At 47.7% G+C, this 18,663-nt stretch overlaps 1 protein-coding gene across 1 annotated transcript in view; it reads left to right on the top strand.

The window, feature by feature from the left end:
* The window catches only part of IL23R (interleukin 23 receptor), a 68,389-nt gene extending 59,024 nt beyond the window's left edge, over nucleotides 1–9,365 (top strand). Inside the window, exons 10-11 of the mRNA XM_007480418.3 lie at nucleotides 2,892–2,982; nucleotides 7,036–9,365. Coding sequence (XP_007480480.2) covers nucleotides 2,892–2,982; nucleotides 7,036–7,647 — 703 coding nt within the window. The 3' untranslated portion in view covers nucleotides 7,648–9,365. The remainder of the gene's footprint in view (nucleotides 1–2,891; nucleotides 2,983–7,035) is intronic.
* Nucleotides 9,366–18,663: the final 9,298 nt, after the last annotated feature.

The following is an 18,663-nucleotide window of genomic DNA, read 5'->3' as shown; positions in this document are numbered from 1 at the left end:
CCAGGTAGAACCATCTTCACAAAGCTGTGAACCCAGGAACCTGCACCATCATTCCAGGTTGCCTTTAATTAAGCTTGGCAGAAGCCCTTTGAGACTGGGCTTTACAGAAAGTCATTAACATGACTAGCATGAACCAAAGATTCCCAATTAGCTTCTCAGGGCAAATCGGAAAGAGGCACCAAAGACCAGCCTTCTGTTGGCAAGGATTCCCAGGCACAGGGCGCGGGGCAGGAAATGGTTTTGACTTGATTAATATGCTTTAAAAGAGGAAGAGAAGGAGCGTGATTCTAAAGCCAACTTAATTGTTATACATTGGAACATATCCTGTTATTGAATGATCAACTGGGAATTGTTTGTCCAATCCTCCTATAGGAAACAGAAATGGAAATAAGCTTGGAAAAACATTTCAAATGACACTAAGTGGGAAAGGGGGCGTCCATTTGCAAGTTCCTCCTAAGCTGTCCAAGCTTTTGTCCTAAAGCTTCTATTGAGGACCTGGTGATCAGGCTGCCAAGCTCATTCATTATCCATCCATCCACCCATCTATCCATCCATCCATCCATCCATCCATCCATCCATCCATCCATCTATCCATTTATCCATCTATCCATCCATCCATCCATCCATTTATCCATCTATCCATCCATCCATCCATCCACCCATCCATTTATCCATCCATCCATCCATCCATCCATCCATCCATCCATCCATCTATCCATTTATCCATCTATCCATCCATCCATTTATCCATCTATCCATCCATCCATCCATCCATTTATCCATCTATCCATCCATCCATCCATCCACCCATCCATTTATCCATCTATCCATCCATCCATCCATCCACCCATCCATCCATCCATCCATTTATCCATCTATCCATCCATCCATCCATCCACCCATCCATTTATCCATCCATGCATCCATCCATCCATCCATCCATCCATCCATGCATCCATCCATCCATCCACCCATCCATCCATCCATCCATCCATCCATTTATCCATCCATCCATCCATCCATCCATCCATCCATCCATCTATCCATCCATCTGTCCGCCTCATTCAGAACATCAGTGTGCCCTCATGATCTATGCTAGGGATTGGAGATGCAAAGCCAACTAGGAGTTGGTCTCTGCCCTCAAGGATCTTACAGCCCGGATGCACGTTTTAGGAGAAATGGAAAATATGTTGACAGCAAATAAAGGGGATGGAGAGAGGGGAGGCTGGAGCAGCTGAGGATGATCAGGAACATGGTTCAAACCTGGGGTCAGGTCAGGGAATTTTTCTAAATTAATATTTTTATAACTATTTCAGGTCCACACACATGTATTAAGCACCCACTAAGTGTCAGGCACTGTACTGAGCTCCGGGAATAAAAAGAATGACAAAACAGTTCTTATCCTCAAGGAGCTTCCATTCTAAGGGAGGGAGGATGGAGACAACAAGTAGCAGGAGAAGGAGGAGACAAGAATCCGCCTATTATGTGCCAGCTCCTGTGCTAAGCACTGTATCGATATCTCATTAATCCGAGGAGGTAGATGCTATTTTTTCCATTTACATCTGAGGAAACTGAGGCAGACAGAGGTTAAATGACTTGCCTAGGTTCCCACAGCTAGTCAGCATCTGAGGTTGGATTTGAACTCCGGTCTTCCTGATTCTTGGTCCAGCATTCTATCCACTGAATCACCTAGCCAGTAACTGTTTCAATATAATTGCCTTTATCTTTTATTTTGTGCATTTAAAATCTTATTTGGAGAAGAGGCTCCAAAGCATGACCAGACTGATTGCCCAACTCTTGTGACTCGGTTTCTTCGTCTGCCAAACAAGACTTGGAAGAGATGATCGCCAAGGCCCTCGCTGGCTCTTGGGACTTAAAAGGGAGCTAAAAGTACGATGTTTATAACCGCTAAATTCATCCTGGACCACTTTTTTTTTTCAATCTTGATTTCCTTTACAATCCTCTTCACACAGAACAAATATGATTTACTCTATCCCAGACAAGCAACCATATCCGCTCTCTTTGCTTAGTACAGAGCCCAGGATATAGCAGGCAATTAATAAATTGTCATTTCTTCTCTATCTCTCCAGACCTTGTATTAGAAAAATACCAATATTTCTGAAGTACAGCTAGGTAGTGCAGTGATTAGAGAGCTGGTCTTAGAGTCAGGAAGCCCTGAGTTCAAATCTGAACTCAGACACTTCCTAGCTGTATGACCCTGGGCAAGTCACTTCACCCTGTTTGCCTCAGTTTGCTCATCTGAAAAAGGAGTTAGAGAAGAAAATAACCAACCCCTCTAGTATCTTTGCCAAGAAAACCTCCTGTGGGGTCACAAAGAGGAGGGCAGGACCGCACCACTGCTACTATTTTTAATAGTTCTTCCTAAGAACCCTATAAGGTAGGTATGCTCCTGTAAGTACTATTATCCCCATTTTTTGGAAAAGGAAACTGAGGCCCATGGTCTAAATGAAGTACATATGAGGAACTCTTTCTGGAGTCTTCAGACCGCCAGACCTGAATGTGGCAATTCTTGTAATTGGAGATTTTGAACCCTAGACTTCATTCCCCAGAAGTCCTTGGAATTTCCCAGAATTCCCTATAATCTCTCCTGCGTCTCCACGTGGTTGGTGAGATCGCGTTTTTGGTATTTAACTGGCAGTAATGCCTCCCACGTCCTTTCTTCTTGCATGATGTAGCATCAGCGGTGATGGTGGTAAGGTGGGGAGATTTTGAAAATGGCTAACCAGCCATGACGTGTGGTTTCTATTTTGTATCCTCTTTATTCCTTGATTTCTAATAATCTTTAGTAAACCCCCTAAGATATAACATTTTTATTATTAGAGATATAATTTAATTTCTACATAATGTCTCCTTTTGGGCGTTTTTTTAAGAATTAAAGGAAGACTCCTGTTGCTCCTACCAAGCTGGCTTCATGAGGACATTCCCAATGTGAGGAATAGCTGTGCTCTGAAGACCCTCCAGGTAAATGCCAGCCCGACTGGTGAGAGCTGGGGTGGGGGTGGGGCCTGGGAAGGAGGAGGGTGTTCATGGGAATGGAGAGGGTCCAAAGGGTGATCACTTTATGTTTTAATGTTAAGAATGCATCATTTAGTATGATTCACAACAAAGTACCCTGAAGGGGACAGGAAGTTGATGGGGGCAAAAACAAGACTGTTGGGTGGGTTGGGGAGTTGGGAAGCCCAGAGTTCAAGTCCCTCCTCTGACACCCCCTGGCCGAGTCTGGGCCCCCAGGCGGCTCCCTAAGAGAACAGAAGCACGTGGCAATCTGCATCGGTGGAGGGAGTTTACCCACTGGAAGTTTCCCACATGGACGAATCCCCAGGTGGGAAAACAAATACAAAGGAAAAAGGAAGAACGCTGCGTCCTTCCAAACACAATTTGGAAATATATCTTTGGAAACTCTGAGAGGGTTAACTGTGTCGCTACTCTGCTGAGGCCATACCCGAACCCGTCTTGTGGGTTACCTCGGTTGATAATCATGGCTTCCTTGTCCTTTGGCGTCTTCAGAGCGCTGACTGGAGAGCTTCGCAAGGACGTCTGGGCTGAGGACAAGGCATACAAGATGGCGCCATGGTCCCTTCCGGCTCATGGGATCGAGGGTTCCGTGGCCTGTGTGGCCCCCAGTTCTTCCTTAGTGAACTCGCTGTCCACCACTTTCCAAGAGCAATCAATGCGTGGATTTCCCAATGGCTCATTCCCTCTCCTCACAGCCCTGCCCTTAACTGATGTGCATGATGATGTTTACATGCACCAAGAGATTTGCATGGCTCTGGCATTTCCCTCTCTGTGGGCTGCCCCTTCACCAGGGGAACGTGCGTTCCTGGAGGGCAGGGCCTGCTTTTGTCGGCTCTCTCTGGCTCCCTGGCACAGAGCTGGCCATTCCAGATGCTTCAGACCAGTCTCATGGGAAGCGGGAGCTGTCTACTGCCTTTCTTTTGATGTCTGCCCTTGGAACAGTGTGGCGTGTAGTAGGTGCTAAATAACTGTTGATTGGCCGACGTAATGAATGAAAAGAAGGCCAGCAATCTGGGGACTAAAAATGTCCCTTCAGCAAGGACTTCGCAAAGTTCCTGAATGAAAGATTTTCCCATTGTGTGGTCTTGTGGGGTGACTTCTAAATGGCCCCTAATCCTGCCTCAGCGGAACAATTAAGCAGACATACAGGAAGCACCTACTGTATGCCAGGCCCTGCGTTGTGTCCCGCCATATTGGACAGAACTGGCTTTGGTGTCGGGAAGACCTCCCTCCCTTATTTGTCACTTCAGTCACCAAGCAAGGAGCATTTATGAAGCGCTTGCTGTGTGCCGGGCTAAGGACACAAATACAAGCTAAAAGAAAAACAACCCAGAGGGCTCCGTGGCTCTCCTCCTCGGAGGCTCCATCTTTGTTCTAGCTTTCAAGGGAGCCCGTCTTCTGGGCTCCGTGTGGGGAGCTCTAAGACCTTCCACTGCTCCAAGGAATGGCCCGGATACAAGACTCTGGGGAACAACGAGGACCACCAGCCCTCGTCCTGGGCCTCGTCTGCACTAACAAACCACACCGGCAGCATTTACACAGTGCTTACGTACCTCTAGACTAGGTGATCTCGGCAGCATTTACGGAGTGCTTACGTGCCTCTAGACTAGGTGATCTCGTGTGACCCTCAAAACAGCCGGGGAGGCAGAAGTGACTATTAGCTCCGTTTTACAGATGAAAAGACTGAGGCAGAGAAGGAAGGGACTTGCTCAGGGTCACACAGCTCGCATGTGGCCGAGGCAGGACTTCCCCTTCCTGGTCTGGCACATGCTCCAGAAGCCGGGAGGATGCCGGCAGGGCCCGAGGGCTGTCCGCTGGTTATTCCTTCCTCTCTCTACAGCATTTCTCTGTTGACAGCCTTCCCCAGCCTGGGCGACAGTGTTAGCATAAAAGGGTTCAAACGCTGCTTCTGGCATGGCTGTCTGCATAACCCTGACCAAGGCCCTCACCGTGCCGGGTCTCCGTTTCCTCATCGGTAAATGAGAGGCTGGGATTAATGGTGGCAGTGAAAGGGGGTCTTGGGTCTGGAAGCACAGATGGACGTGCTCTGTGTTGTGTTGTGTTCTTGAGCGTGTTGACTGTCTGGTTAGGAGCTCACCAGGCCTCGTGCAGCTTGGACAGGCCACTGAGAGCCTTGGGCCTCAGTTTCCTCATCTGTAAGATGGGCCGGTGAAGGAGCAGGCGGACGATATCTCCTGACGATGGAAGGAGGAGCCTCGGGGCCTGGGATTTGTGACGTCTGACTGCACAACTGTGACGAGGGCCTGTGTTTCTTTTTTTCTTATTTTTCTCATGGGAGGCGGAGAGGGAGAGAAAAGAAGAAACAAAATAAAACTTAATAAAAGAGAGCAGAGGGAGAAGGAGAAGTGGGGCCCCTTCCAAGCCTGGATCAGGACCCTCAGATGCTCGGGGCTACATCCCCCTCATCCCCGCCAGGGGCCTGGGAAGGCCGCCATCCATTGGAGAGACAACGGTCGCCGGTATCCCTCCAGCCACCCGACATCAGGCTGACCCTCACAGACCTCTCCTGGGTTACAACCGCATCATTAACAACAACAGCTGACGATCACGGAGTGCATCTGAATTCATGATCCCCTTTGGGTCCCAAGAACCTCTTGGGGCTGCCACCTACAGGACGGTTTCTGTTTTGAATGCAAGCAGGCCCTGGAACATGGTTTTCCCCTATAGTTGGGGGGAGAGATTCAAGCCCAGAATGCATCCAGATGAAGAGACTGAGGTTCAGAGGACCTCCCTGATTTCTTCATGGGCCAACAGCCAAGGAGTGTCCAAGGCTAGAGATGAACCTGGGCCTCCTTTGATTTGCGGGGTAGCATCCTCTGTCAGGGCCGTCAAAGGCCTGCCGGCTACTGATACGGAGGGCTCGAGGGTCAGATGAAAACAGGCCTTGGGCCGGATCTGGCCTTTGGGCCAGAGTTTCCTGACAGACGCCCGCCCTCTGCTGAGCAGCTCCTGATCTCATTTCATGGTATGACCAAACCCGGCCATAAGTAGCGGAACGCCTCCGTCACAGCATCCGAGCGGTGAGACGACTGACGCTGTTCTGCTGGAATTCAGAGCCCTCGGCGCCTCCTGGGCCCCGCCGGACCTTTGAGCAGAGAGGCCCAAAGGGCGGGTTTGAGTGTTAGAGCTCGAAAGCGCACTAAGACCTCGGGGCTGCATGCATGCGTGAGTGTGTGTACACGTGCCTGTGGGTTTGTAGGTAACGTAATAAATATAACATAACATAACGTAATGTAACACAATATAACATAAATATAACGTAATGTAATATAATACAATGTAACACAATATAATATAATATAAATATAATACAATGTAACACAATATAATATAAATATAACATAACATAACATAATATAATATAATAGAATAGAATGTAACACAATATAACATAAATATAACATAATGTAATATAATAGAATGTAACACAATATAATGTAACATAACATAATGTAATATAATATAATGTAATGTAATATAATATAACAACATAATATAATATAATGTAACATAATGTAATATAACATAATATAATGTAATATAATATAATGTGGTATTATAATATAATATAACATAACATAACATGGCAAAAATGCCCGAGCTCAGTTCTGACCCGAGAGACGCTTGTTCGCTGTGTGACCCTGGGCGAGTCACATAACCCTGCTTGCTCCGTGTTTTCACCTGTCAAGCGAGCTGGGAAGGGAGATGGCCAAGCACTCCAGGCTCTTTGCCAAGAACACTCCAATGGGGGCACAGAGTCAGATGGAACTAAACCAACATGTTCATAGACGTACAGACACGTATGTGCGACAAAAGGGCCGGATTCATATTCCCTCAGAAAGGTAGGAAGGAGGCTGAGGGGAGGAAGAGTAACGGAAAAGGCGGAAGGGGGACAGGATCCTGAGCTTTGGGCCGCCGGCCATCCTGGCTTCCTCGGCTTGCTTCTGTAGGAATGATGCATCGTTTCATTTCTTCCAGGAAACCGATGAGTTCATGACGCGCCACTCGGGGGCGTCGCTCCTGGCCCCGGACCCCGTCATCACGGAGCTAGAGGAGGCCTCTCCCCACGGAGCAGGCAGCAGAGCCGAGCTCGCGGCCCTCAGGGACCCCGGGGAAAGCGCTCCGCTTGGGGATCTGACTGTCCCTTATCTCCCTGCTCCCGGCACCGGCTACAGGCCGCAGATGTCCCACGCGCTTCCTTCGGGGAGCCCTCCCGGTGCGACGAGGGACCCGGGGCTCTCGGCCCTCGAATGCCAAGGCGCCTCCCTGGGCTTGGGCAAGAACGTGGTGATCAGAGCCTGCCCGAGCCCCGTGTTCCCCGGCTCCGGCACGAGGGCCGGGAGGGACTTCTTATCCCTGGAAGAAATCGGCCTCGTCTTGGACAGCAGTGAGCGCGGCCCAGTGGGAGGACCAGAAGAGGCTGACCTGGAGGCTGGGATGCTCTTGGAGAAGCAGCCGTCCAGGGAGAGCCGTCCGGAGCAGAGCCTGCTGCCCGCTGCCCCGGCCTCCTGTGTGAGGCTCACAGGGGACGAGGAGGCCCCGGACGTCCGGTCTTATTTTCCTCAGAGGTTTGGGAGGCCGTTTCCATGAGACGCTCCTTCCAGGAGAGAGATTTCGTCCCCCCAGTGGCCAGCCTGGCCCGGAGCCTCGTCTTTGCTCGAAGCTTTGGCGCCCTCTTTGTCCTCTCGTGGATGGTCTGTTTGCGACGTCGGCTGGGGGAGCCGCGGCCCTTTCCCGTCCCAGCCAGTTTCCCTCTTTCTCTCGCTGGCCTCCCTCGAGGTATCCTTGTACGGAGAAGAACGCCTTCCACGTGGGGACAGTCCATGGGGGAGAGCCATGGGGGGGGCACCGTGCTGACGAGGTGTTGGGCTAGGGAAGGGACCGTGCGCGGAGCAGGCTCTCCTGGGCATCCCTGCTGGCTGGGCGCGCCTCTGCTGGCCCTGGTCCCGCTAGGGGACGCTCCTCCCCCCCCGAACCCTCGTGTCCTTGAGGTGGCTTTGGTGCCTCTTCCCAGGTGCCACCAGGCCTGTTTTCCTCTTTGGGCCGCCTGGAAGAGATCATCTGCCGGGCCGTTGGAACCTTCTGAGAGCGCGGCGTTCCGGGGTCCAAAGACGGCAAAGGCAGCCTCTGACCCAGCTGTGGGAAAGACGAGCCACTCGGCGTTACGGCAGTCCCGCAGTTTCTCAAAGGGGACCCATCCGTGCAGCCTCTCCTGGGTAGTCCACGTTGGGCCCAGCTCACGTCCAGAAGTAGCATCTCCCCAAAGATGCCGGCTCGGATGGACCACCCCAATGGGCCGTCTCCCGGCCATCTTCTTCTTCATCATCGTCCTCCTCCTTAAGGCTGGCGTTTACCCAGCATTCTCGTGGTGGTTGGCAAAACATTTGCTATATTATCTCGTTTGAGCCTCACAGCAGGCCTGGGAGGTAGGTGCCGTTACCTCCTTCTTACAGGTGAGGAAATGGAAGCCGAGAGAATCTAAACGATTTTCCGGGAGTCCCACAGCTAGGAAGTGATTATTACAGTGCCTGGCACACAGTCGGTGATTAATAAATGCTTACCGACTTGTTGACGTGATTGAGGATTACCATCTACTCTACTACCCAGGAATCAGTCTTCGTCTAATACAGAAAAACTTTATTATCCTCAAATTCTTATAGAGTCTTTACTCCAGAAGATTTTTCCTGTGATGCTCATCCACTAAGGCATGATACCGAGATTTATGCTCCCCAAAGCTGCCCACAAGCATCATGGAGGATGGCTTACCCAAAGGCCCAACACAAAAGCCATTCCCTCTCCATGAAGGTGCCTTCTTTATGCTCTGGCTTGCCATCGACATTGGGCCAATTGTCCTGGGCTCTGGAACACTACTCTTGGAACCTCTCAAAAGAGATGAACCTCCACACCCACACGTGAAAAGTAATGTAGATGCTAAAAGCAATTTTATATCACATATGTAGATAGATGGATGCATATGTAAGTACACCGAGACATATATGTGCATATTTACAAGGAAATCTCTCAAAGGGCCATAGATCTATACTTGGAAGAGACCTCAGAGACCATCAAGACCAACTCCTTCATTTTACACAAAAGGAAATTGAGGCCCAAAGACATAAAGGTGATTTGTCCAAGGTCACACAGAAAGTATGGAGGTGAGATTCGATTCCAGGTCCTCTGACTTCAGAATCAGCTTTTTCCTTTTAGTGCCCATAGCACTGTGCAGGGGATAAGTGTTGGTACCCAGTGATTAACTACCAAAAAATGTCTTATTTCCCCCATTTGACTATAAATGAACTTGTTCTTTGTTGATTTCTAATAATTAATAGGACGAGGAGAAAGAGGACAGAGGAAATAATCAGGGTGCCTTTTTGCATTTGTGTTACAAGAGATGGTTCTCCTGCCCTCTGGCATTCTTGGTTACCATTCCACATGCATCACTTCCTTTCCCATCTCCCTCATAGGAAACATTCCAGAACTCTTATGGAGCATAACTAAACTAGGGCCATTGTGGCCCTGGGCTGTACACAATATTCTTTATCCCGGACATCAGGAAATGTGGGGATGCTTCACAAAGATCTCAGGGATGAAATTCGGGAGGTTGACTTTTGAGATGGGAAATGCATGTTTTAAAAAAAGCGTGACTCCATTTATGTTGAAAGAATTTAAAATTCATCCCTACCAGAAGGAAAGAAAAGGACGATGTGAGTTAGACAAGGGCAAAAGTGCTGTCGTGGAAGGGAGTTTCCAGAGAGGCAACAAGACATCTATACTCGATCCAAAACTCTGTGTGTGTGGGGGGGGGGGGGCGGGGGGGGCGTAATTATCATCAGTGACTTGGATAAATCCGTAGCCAGTGACACAGCTGGGAAGGATCACTAACCTATTAGATGGCAGAGCCAGAACATGGAGCCCTGTAAAAAATGATGGAATGTAATAGGTGTAGCCACTGTGGGATACTGTCTAGCAAGGTTTGGTGGTGCAGGGCTGAGAGACTGTTTCCTACCCTACCATTTTTAGGCTAGCTAGATTTTTACCAATTCCTCCCTTTGATGGTCCTCGGGCAAAATTCTCTCCTAGACAATGGTCCCTCCCAGATACCAGCTCTCTTGGTCATCCAGATGATTTGTCTTGAAAAGGCCAGTTGGGGAGGAGGGAGGGAGGAATAAGCTTTCCCTGCTGTCTGAGGGAAAATCATCCCACATTTTATGAAGTCGAAGTGACTGCTGAGTCAGGTGGTTCATCTCCTCTGCCAAGTTATTTACAAATCAAAACCATCAGGTTTTCTCTCATTCAACTCAGCCCCCAGCACAAAACTCTTCAGCATTTTGGACTGAGATTTGTCGTAAGGGCCAGGTCATCAGTCTCAGTCACTCCAAGCTCCTGCTACAAACCATTCTCAATTTCTCACTTCCCCAGATTTAAACCTCCGACCTGCCTTTTTAAATTCTATTATCTAAACTATTCTCTGGCTTCCTCCATTCCCACCTCCCATGCATGCAGTTAATAAAAGACGTGAGTTATATACAGTGTAGAAATGATGACTGGTCATAGCTCCAGAAGCAGAAGAAGCATGTAGAAAGGTGCCACCCCTCACCGGACATGGGGGACAGGAAGGTGGGGGTTTGGGCTGCACTGTTTTCTCATTCCTTTTTGTAACCTCTACTTTCCAACTTGGAATCCATACTATGTTCCAGTTCTGAGCCAGAAGAGCAGTAAGGGCTAGGCAATGAGGGTTAAGTGACTTGCCCAGGGTCACACAGCTAGAGAGTGTCTAGGGGCATGCATTATTATTATGGGCTCATTATTATTATTATTAAGAACCTCCCATTTCTAGATCTGCCTCTCTATCCACTGAGCCACCCAGCTGTCCCTGGTTCTTTCATTCTTAAGGAGCTGTAAGTCAGTACTTTCACCCCTCTTCAGGAATGTAGAGAGTTGGGGAACTAAACAAAGAGGTGATCTAGGAGCACCCACACCTCCAGCTTTATTCTCCATTTGCAGCATCCATGGGGGAATCCCTGTATCTCTCTGATGGGCAGACCACCGTTCCATGTCCACCAGCCCCTTTCAGGATCTGAGACTCCAGCGGAAGGAGCTCGGCTGACAAAACTCAGTTTTTGCACTCTACGCTCCCAAGTCTTGGGATTCTCCCCCTTTCCTTCCCCCCAGGCATGAGAGAACTCGCCAGGTCTCCCAATACGCAATTCCCAGAAGATGTGGGAGATGCGGTCAGAGAGCCGTTAACATCTGGAAAAGATCTGGGGGGGGACCCCGGTGAGCCACAAGTTCCATATAAATTGTGATAGCCAATAAAGAATGAGGAGGGGATAGATGGCCCCGCTGTCCTCAGTCCTGGTTAGATCCCCTGGGACAGAGAGACTCGGGGAAGAAGGCTTTCAGCTTTTGAGATCCTTGAGAGGATGTCTTAGAACTGCAGTATTGAAAGTTGGGATGAGTTCTCTGTTGCCTGGGGGGAAACAGTCCCAAGACTTGGGAGTGTAGGGTGGGGGAGCTGAATTTGTCAGCTAAGCACGAGATTCAGTTCAGCTAGAGTCTCAGACAAGAGTTGAAAGAAATCTCAGAGGACCTCTAGCCCAACTCCTCCATTTTATTTTAACCCCTTCTGTCTCAGTATCAATTCTAACACAGAAGACCAGCAAGGATAGGCACTTGGGGTTGAGTGACTTGCCCAAGGTCACATAGCTAGGAAGTGTCTGAGGTCAGATTTGAACCCAAGACCTCTCTCTATTCATTGCTTTACCTGGTTGCACACCCCTCTTCCCACTCCTTTATTTTGTAGCTGCAGAAACAGAGATCTAGAAAAGTTTAGTGATTTTCCCAGTCACAGAGCAAGTGTTTAAGTCAGGACTTGAATCCAAGACTTCCTGGCTCCAGATCCACCATAGTCTATCGCTCCACCAACCAGGGTCCCCGCATGAGAGATTCTTCCCTCTCTTAGGACAGAAATTGTGATAGGAGGCTGGATCTGGCCAAAGTCTGGGTGACCTTCCCTTTGCTCAAGAGCCTGGTTCATGTTAGGATTGGTCTTCCAGTCTATATTGGCGAAATGTTCCCCAGCCAGTCCCAGAATGCTTTGTTTAAAAAAAAAAAAACCTTCATTCCCAGAGGGCTTGTTAGTCGAGGTATTGCCATCTAGTGTCCCCAAAGTCTTAGGGCAGTTACATTGTGATGATGACAATATTCCTAGCAGCTCTTGAATGCTATAAGACACAAAATGCTTTATTTATAATCCCGATCTCCTTTGGTTCTCCAAAAGCCTTGTGAGGGAAAGCTTATTATCATCCCCATTTTACAGATACAAGAAATCAATTAGTTTTCTCATGGTCACATAGCTAACAAATGGGGGGGGATTTGAATCCAGCTCTCTATAGGTTGAAGTCCCCCAAAAGTCTGTATGAGGCTCAAGTGTGTGTTCTTTCTAAGCTTACTAGAATGAAATATATCACAAACATATCAAAAAATGTAATTCACTCCACTCCAATCCAGCATTTCTTCAGTGCCTTTTGTGGTTCAGATAATGTGCTAGACAACAGTCCCTGATCTCCAGTTGGCAGCTAAAGGGCACCACAATCTGGATTCAGGGAGGCTTGAGTTCAAATCCAGACTCAGATACTCAGTAGCTGTATGAGCCTGGAAAAGTCATTTAACCTCTGTCTGCCTCAGTTTCCTCACTGGTAAAACAAGGGTGTTAATAGCATCTATTCCCCAGGGTTGTTGTGAAGAGCCAATGAGATAATGTCTAGAAAGTGCTTCCCATATTGCCTGTCAGTTAAACAGTAGGGGTTTCATATCTATTCTCTTCCTCCTTCCACCCCACCCCAAGAGCTTACAGTGTACAATGGAGGATATGACATTCTCAAAGGGAATGAAATGCAATATAATGTGAGGGTGGGCAGAAGACACAATTAAGAAAGGCTGCCTATAGACAGGAGTATTTGAGCAGTCTTGATGGGACTCTAAGAGGTGGGGGGAGGTAGTCCCTGCGGGTTAGATTGTGCAAAGTCGGGGAGGTGGGATATTGAGGTCTCAGAATAGTAAATACATGAGAGCGTCTCTACAGAAGCATAGTCATCCCTTCCATGCCATGGCTTTCCCCACTGCAGATTCTGCCCTATTTCAGGTCAGCAGAAGAAATTAAATGGTGCTGGTGGTCCAGGTGGATGGCTACGTCCAGCATGGGAAGGCTTATCCTGGCCAAATGGGCGGATGAGAACAATTTATTCCAACGGCCGTGGAGGCACGAGAGCTCTGAGCTTGGCCAGACCAAGCCAAGGTCATCCACCGCCTCCTGGGCCATCAGCAATTGTTCCATCTTGTCTTGTCCCCGGACTTCAGCGTTTGGAAGAGAGGGGGAGGCAGATGACTGTGTGTGACGGGTGCGCTTTAATCCAGTCGGCAGCCAGTCGAGATGTCCCTCGTCAGGATGTCGCTGGTCTTCCTAAAAAGACCAACAAGAAGAACAGGGAGCCACTGAAGCTTCGGAGGACTTCCGATCCGAGCTTTGTGTCAGTTGGACAGCGGGGCAAGGGTGACGCTCTGTCAGCCCCCTAGGGAACCATGTATTGAAGGGTGACGCTCTGTCAGCCCCCTAGGGAACCATGTATTGAAGGGTGACGCTCTGTCAGCCCCCGTGGGAACCATGTATTGAAGGGTGACGCTCTGTCAGCCCCCGTGGGAACCATGTATTGAAGGGTGACGCTCTGTCAGCCCCCTTGGGAACCATGTATTGAAGGGTGACGCTCTGTCAGCCCCCTAGGGAACCATGTATTGAAGGGTGACGCTCTGTCAGCCCCCTTGGGAACCATGTATTGAAGGGTCTAAGCGGTTAGAACGTTGCAGACCAACTGACGGAAGACAAGTGAAGCCCCTACAAAATGGCTCGATTTTTATTCCTAGGAGGGGCGAGTTGAGACGCTCATTGCTCTCGTGGCCCTCAAGGAAGGGTCTGGCAGATGTTGTCTCTTCTTGCAGACTAGACGAGGAGCCAACCCTCCACGGGCTCTTGCCCTCCCCGCCGTCTGCCTGACTTGAGTCTGATGAATCTAGTGGGATGAGGAGGAGGCTGTTTGTTTAAGGAGAAGAAGGAGCGGGGAGCAACTGGACAAACCTTGGGCCGTGATCTCCCCTAGAAGACAGTCTCCAGCACATTGGAGAGATCCTGGGGAAGGCACCTTAAGGGAAACCTCAGGGTGGATAAGGCGCAATGGATGGAGTCAAGGATCAGCTAAGGAACTGCGATGTGAGTTTCTTCCTTCTCTGGCCATCTCCAGTTAGAAAAAATGTCCACATTCACTAGTTTCGTTGGACATTTCAGCTGTCAAGTACACTGGACTGGTACTAGTCTTCTCACATTAGAGATAATAATAACAACTAGTTTTAAGGTTGCAATTTTCTTTCTTTCTTTTAACCCCTCGCCTTCTGTCTTAGGATCAATACTATGTGTTGGTTCCAAAGCAGAATAGTGGTAAGGACTAGGCAATGGAGGTTAAGTGACTTGTCCAGGGTCACACATCTATGAAGTGTCAAAGGCCACATTTGAACCCAGGACCTCCCATCTCTAGGCCTGGCTCTCAAACTACTGAGCCATCTAGCTGCCCCCCCTCAACTTTAAAAGACATTTTAAAAACTCAGATCAATATAATAACCAATTATGAGTTTAAAGGATTAATGCTGAAGCATGCTAACCAACTCTTTTTTTTTTAACCCTTACCTTCTGTCTTGGGATCAATACTGTGTATTGGCTCTAAGGCAGAAGAGAGGTAAGGGCTAGGCAATGGGGGTCAAGTGACTTGCCCAAGGTCACACAGCTGGGAAGTGTCTGAGGCCAGATTTTAACTCAGGACCTCCCATCTCTGGGCCTGGCTCTCAATCCACTGAGCTACCCAGCTGCCCCCCCTAACCAACTCTTGATGAAGAAGAGGTGATGGATTCAAAACACAGACACATACATTTTCAGACACAGCCAATGTGAGAATTTGTTTTGCTTGATTATGTACATTTATATTAAAGAATATTTGCTTTTGTTTTTTTAAAGGAAAGTGGAAAGGTAGGAAAAAGAGAAAAGCATTTTTGTTCATTGAAAAATTAAATTGATACAAAGCTCAGGTCTGACCTTCTCAGAAGTTGCGCTGGCTCCCTATTCTTGTTCATCTTTTGTCTTTAGGAAGACCAGTGACATCATAACGAGTGACATCTTGACTGACTGCCCATGATGCTTTGTGTCAATTGGAGGGAGTATCAAGAGTGATGCTTGCTCTCTCTGCCCCCTTGGGAACTCGTTACTGAAGGGACTAAGCTGTTAGAAATGTTTAAAACCAAAGCATCCTGGTCTTCCCCAGGAAGTAGTGGGTTTTCCCCAGTGTGGAGATATTTTAGAGAAGCCTGCATGACTACTTTTCAGATATGTCATTGATGGGGATTTCTGTAAAGGTATGACAGACTCTGCTCTAAGATCCATTCCAAATCAGAGTCCCTAATTCTGTGAAATGATTTGTATAATTCTCATCTTCTGAATTAAGGGATTTGTGGTTCCTAGGCCCCAGTTCACCATAAAGAAGGCCCTTGGGCCACAGAAGACATTGCTCTTTCACCAAGGTCATTGCCCTAACAATTTAAGAGAGGAAAAAAACGTTGTTTCTAACACCCCCGACATCTGAAGTTAGTGACGCCCTACCAGAATACAGGAAGGAAATCATAAGTTGTCAAATCCCCAAGCCCCAACATGAGCCACAGAAGTGAAAGAACCAAACACTTTACTTTCAAGAGACAAGAGAAGTAAGAAGACAGAGGACCATTCCAGAAAGAGGGAGAAACTAGCTAGGGGCTGCCTCTGGGTTAGTGAATTCCCATCACTGGAGGTCTCCAAGCAGAGGCTAGATGATCAGTTAATCAGGAGGTATGTAGTAGAGAGGAATCTTTTTAGGTATGGGCCAGACTCAATGGCTTCTGAGGTCCCTCCTAGCTCTGAGATTTTGGCACATGTCCCACTAGTTCACAGCTACGTCAAGAGCTGACCTCATGCATGCATGTTTCTCTGAAAAAGATTTCCCAGAACCATTGAGTCTTGAGTAGTATAGTCTGGTGGGAAAGTAGAAGAGTTGTTCAGAGGGAGAAGTGTTGGACCTGGAGTTCAAAGGCTCAGATTCTAGTTCTAAGTGTATTTTTATAGCTGTAGGTTGGCTCTTTCCTCCCTTCCTTTCCTTTCTTCATTTTTCCCTTCCTTCCTTCCTTCCTTCCTTCCCAAGCTTTTTTAACTATCCCTATGTGCCAAGCATTATGTTGGGTGCTAGGGTTACCAAAACCAAGTACTGTAGTCCTTGTGCTCACAAAGCTTACCTTCTCCTGGGAGGTGACAACATTAGGCAGATAAATAATAAAGAATATGTTAAAATATTTTTTCTTCCAAAAGAGGTCATTACCAACTGAAGGATTCAGAAAAAGCCTTTTCTTCTTCCATGGCTTAGCTCAGGTACCACCAAACCTATGAAGTCTCTGAGATGAAGCCTTACTTTAAGCCTCTGAAATGAAACTTCCCTTCCAATCTCACTTAAAGCATGTAATCCCTCCTCAAACCTTTCTAGACCCCCTTTTCACGTTCTCCCACTTACTCTGTTATCCTCATTCAATTTCCAATTTGTACTTTTATTCTTAATTTTGTAGGCTTTATCTCCCCTTTGGAGACAAAATGGCTCCTAAAGGGCAAGCAGCTGTGGTGTTTTTTAAGCTGGGTATACCCAGTACTTGGCAGAATGTCTTGCTTATAGTAGATACCTCTCTGGGCTGAAGAGATGACTAAGTGAATGAATGGAGTGGCCACAGATGATCTGGGTTTGGGGAATGGAAGAGATTACATGAAAGACAATAGGGTAAGAAAGGGCCAGAAAGGCAGTTGAGCTGGGTTGGGGAGGGATTTGAGTGTCAGCCCAAGAATTCCCTTGGTCCTTCTGCCTTTCTAATATTGTAAAAAAGAACCAACTTTTGGTGTCCTCTGTTAATGGATGGCTGAATTCTCCCAAGTCAAGTCTGGAGCAGACCCTCTGCAACTTCAGAGGGGAGAAAACCCTCCCTCCATCTCTAGCATGGCTTTGCTGGAATTTGGACATTCTGGACTAGTACTTCTTAATAAAGCTTAGCAAGAGTGGGTGATGGATTCTTGGGGGGGTTTTTTGGTTTCATTTGGTTTTTTTTTTAATTCTCACCTACCTGAAATTAAACCAAGATGGTTATTGAAGTCTTTTGGTAAATGCAATTTTCAGTTTCACACATTATTCTATGAGTAACAGCAACAATAACAGTGAAGAGATTTAAATGGCAAATAAAGATGAGTCATTGCCACCAAAATTTACAGAAGAGAATTAGCTTTAAAGAGAAGGGCTCTGTGATTAAAATAATTGTAAAAAGAAATAGAGACACACATAGCAAGTTGTGACACTTTAACACCTGCCAAATACCTAGGAAGGCACGAGAATACTGTTGGAGAAACTTGCCATCTTTCATTGTCTACAGAAAAAAAATGACAAATTCTATTACAAATCTAGAGCTCCCAATACTTCAGAGAATTCAACAAATAACCATATTGGACTCAGACCATTATCCAGACTGGATCATTGTCTATGAGCCACACAGTCGTAAAGACAATATTCTCAATAGCTGTCACCATCCCAAATACTCAGTGCTGCGAAGAGTGCGATGTTTTCATGGGAGAACAGGATGAGGTACGACTCTCCATCCTCTTTTCTCTGCTGAAGGTGGATCCAGAATTCTTTGGGAGCCCCCTTGGGAGAGCGGCTCACACCCTCCTTTTATTCAGTGATGAAAGGCGGTTGTTCTCTCCTCCTAGGCAGCAGTCTTCAGATGGTTAAACACAGAAGGAGAACAGGACTCGTCCCAAGACTGCTTCTTGAAAAAGACGATCGGGATGACGGTAAATGAGCACGAAGCCACTAACTAGAAAGCTGTGGCTGTAGCGGAATAGACTTTCTACATCCTGAATGGATGGAGCTCAATGGAAAGAACAGTTAAAGTCGTTCACACCCACACAGAGAGGCTTCGGGTACACTTCTGAACAATAACAGACTTGGAAAGGATCCTCACAGAAACCCCCTGTACAGCCTAGTGAAACACAGCAGCCCAAGGCAGCTCGATGGAGAGCAACATTTTCTCATCAAGAAAGAGAAGAAGGTTCCGTGGATGTTCTCAGGACACACGAGAAACAGGTTAAAAACTGAACAAAGTCCTTTTGGAGCTCATAGACAGGACTTCACAAAACCAGAGGAAAGGCTGACAAGGGGTAACACCACTGGTTTTATCGAATGGAACCCAAAGCCTTTCACTTCTGCAAAGAGTCTATGGAGCAGCTGAGATGCAAGAGTCAAACCCAAGACTCTACATGGGCAATAGCTCCATTAACTAATCGATAGTATGTGGGGGATGGAGGTGGGGTTCTGCTTGGTTTTGCCCATTTGGGTTAGGTCTGGCCACATGGCTCGGTCTAGATGTGACTTTCAGGGAGGCAAGAGTAGATTTCTTTAGTGTCCTCCCCACGTTTGTCCAAGGGAACAGGAAGTTGGGGCTGGAAGCCGC

Source organism: Monodelphis domestica, chromosome 2 (genome assembly GCF_027887165.1).
Source record: "Monodelphis domestica isolate mMonDom1 chromosome 2, mMonDom1.pri, whole genome shotgun sequence".
NCBI lineage: Eukaryota > Metazoa > Chordata > Mammalia > Didelphimorphia > Didelphidae > Monodelphis > Monodelphis domestica.
This window is presented reverse-complemented; position numbering and strand designations above follow the sequence as displayed.